General features: G+C 40.5%; 1 protein-coding gene across 1 annotated transcript in view; it reads left to right on the forward strand.

The window, feature by feature from the left end:
- Window positions 1–2,673, forward strand: part of LOC114030668 (fer-1-like protein 6) — a 193,435-nt gene that overhangs the window by 9,695 nt on the left and 181,067 nt on the right. The window contains exon 5 of the mRNA XM_027845519.1: window positions 2,039–2,101. Within this exon, the coding sequence (XP_027701320.1) occupies window positions 2,039–2,101 (63 nt within the window). The remainder of the gene's footprint in view (window positions 1–2,038; window positions 2,102–2,673) is intronic.

Genomic DNA, 2,673 nt, shown 5'->3' on the forward strand with positions numbered 1-2,673 from the left:
TCGACCGAGCCAAGTCTCAGCGATGGGGGATGATTAAAACCGCTAAATCTCTTTGGGTTGGCTGAGGATTTATTCTGCGCCTGATTCTAAAGCACAGGGGCTGGAAATATTAACTGGAAATAAATCCCCAATAAGAAAGNCCGACCGAGCCAAGTCTCAGCGATGGGGGGTGATTAAAACCGCTAAATCTCTTTGGGTTGGCTGAGGATTTATTCTGTGCCTGATTCTAAAGCACAGGGGCTGGAAATATTAACTGGAAATAAATCCCCAATAAGAAAGGAGCACGGTACGGTGTCGGGAGTGCTAGATTTGGGTTCAGAGGACTTGGATTTAAAATACGCCTCTTCAATTTATAATCTATGTGGCTTTGAGCAAACCACTTCAACCCTATTGATGTGTCTAGAAAGGGAGGCACCGTGACATGGTGGAAAGAGCACTGGCTTCGGAGCCAGAAATCCAGGGTCATACCTTGCCACTGCCAATGCTTGTGTGACATTGGCTAAGTCACAACTCCCAAGTCTCACTTTTCTTATTTGTAAATGAGGGCGTTGGGCCGGATGGTCTCTGATTCTATGATTGGAGAATCTCTAACGTCCCTTCGAGGCTGACTTCAAAAGAGCCTTAGTTTCTTTATCTCCAAAATGGAGGTAATAATACCTCTACCACCTACCTCACAGAATTCTTATGAGGGAACAACTTTGTAAACCTTGAAACACTAAACGTGAGTTATTATTAATGGAAGCTAGGTGGGGCCATAGTAGAGTGTGCCAAGCCTGGAGTCAGGAAGACTCATCTTCCTGAGTTCAAATGTAGCCTCAGACACTTACTAGCTGGGTGACCCTGGTCAAGTCACTTAACCCCATTTGCCTCAGTTTCCTTATCTGTAAAATAAACTGGAGAAGGAAATGGCAAACCACTCCAGTATCTTTGCCAAGAAAACCCCAAATGGAATCAAGAAAATTAAGACACAACTGAAACCACTGAACAACAACAAATTAATGAAAGGTAGAGTAAGCAAATAGCTAGGTGATGTAGTAGATAGAGTGCTGGACCTAGAATCAAGAAGAATTGGGTTCAAATCCTACCTTACACACTTCCTTGTTATGTGACCCTGAGCAAGTCACAATTAATTAACCTCTGTCTGTCTCAATTTCCTCATCTGTAAAATGGGGATAATAATAGTACCCCCTCAGGGTCATTTTAAGGATAAAATGATAACAATATTTGTAAAGTACTTTGCAAATCTTAAAGCGCTATATAAATGCTGATGTCATTATTATCATATCATCATCATATATTATATATTATTATCATTATATTCTATCATGTTATTAAAATTATGATACAACATTGGGCAAAAAACAAAGCATGGTCATATAATTAAGAAAAGAACAACAAATAAGCAAGGTGTCAAATAGAAGAAGACTCATGCTCCATCTCCGCCAAGATTCTATCTCTAGCAGGGCATGAAGGGGTAGGTTGTAGGAGACCCTCATCCTCTATGATAACTTTAAGGATGATGATTTTTCCCTCCCAAAACATCATAGATTTAGAGATGGAAGGAAACTTTAAGGCCATCATGTCCAACCACTTCCTTCTACAGTTGAAGAAACCAAGACAGAGAAAAGTAAAATGACATACGGTCATGTAGCTAGGAAATTCTGAGGCAGGAGTTGAAATTAGTTTTGCTGACTCCAAGCTCAACATTTGATCTACTGTCCCACATGAATAAATTAATTTCCTTTAAAAATCATAGGATCATAAATCTAGAGCTGGACAGGATCTCAGAGGATCCTCAGAAGATAAGGAAATCAAGCACTTTGTCCAAAGTCATATAACTAGCAAACAGCAGAGCTGAGCTGAGAATCAAACTTAGGTTTTCTATTCCAAATTCAATGCTCTTTTAGCTGTAAAAGAGATGCTACTTTTCTCAGCTGCACATCCTGGTAAGTTCATGGGTATATCTCAGATTGGGACCAAAGATGGGAGAGGGTTACCTGCTTCCAGTCACCAATGTATGTATCATTTTTTTTAACAGTATTTCGTGTTTGACTTCATTGGGCCCCAAGTGCATCTTTTTGACAAAATCATCAAAATCTCAGTAAGTATGACATCCACTGTGACAGCTTTGTCTCATGAATCTAGGTCGGGGGTGGGGAACCTGTGGCCTTAGGACCACATGTGACCTTCTAGGTCCTTGGGTGTGGCCTTTTGACTGAGTCCACATTTTACAGAACAAATCCTTTTATTAAGGGGATTTGTTCTATGAAGTTTGGATTCAGTCGAAGGGCCACACTTGACGACCTACAGGGCCCCATGTGGCCTTGAGGCCGAAAGTTCCCTACCCTTGGTCTAGGTCATAAGGCTCTGAGTCTGTATATCCTCCAAAGGCTAAGGTGTGATATTGAAATGGTCATATAATGGGCATTGAGAGAATAGTCTTTAGTTTAAAATTGCCTGAAGAGAGCAGTTTGGGAGGGAGGGGAAAAAAATCTGTTGAGAAGAAAATGCCTGTGGCTATTAGAAGCACATTATAACCTAGCAAATAGCACAATTTAATTGAGTCAGGTATATTAAAAGAGCATGGATATTAAACTCAGGCTGCAAATGATCTCCTTGTGGGGTGTAAAGTTTTTGTTTGCCTGTGTTGAAAACTCTGGATTCATTTTCTCT

The sequence above is a fragment of the Vombatus ursinus genome, unplaced genomic scaffold, assembly GCF_900497805.2.
Source record: "Vombatus ursinus unplaced genomic scaffold, bare-nosed wombat genome assembly UNPS02014973.1, whole genome shotgun sequence".
Taxonomy (NCBI): domain Eukaryota; kingdom Metazoa; phylum Chordata; class Mammalia; order Diprotodontia; family Vombatidae; genus Vombatus; species Vombatus ursinus.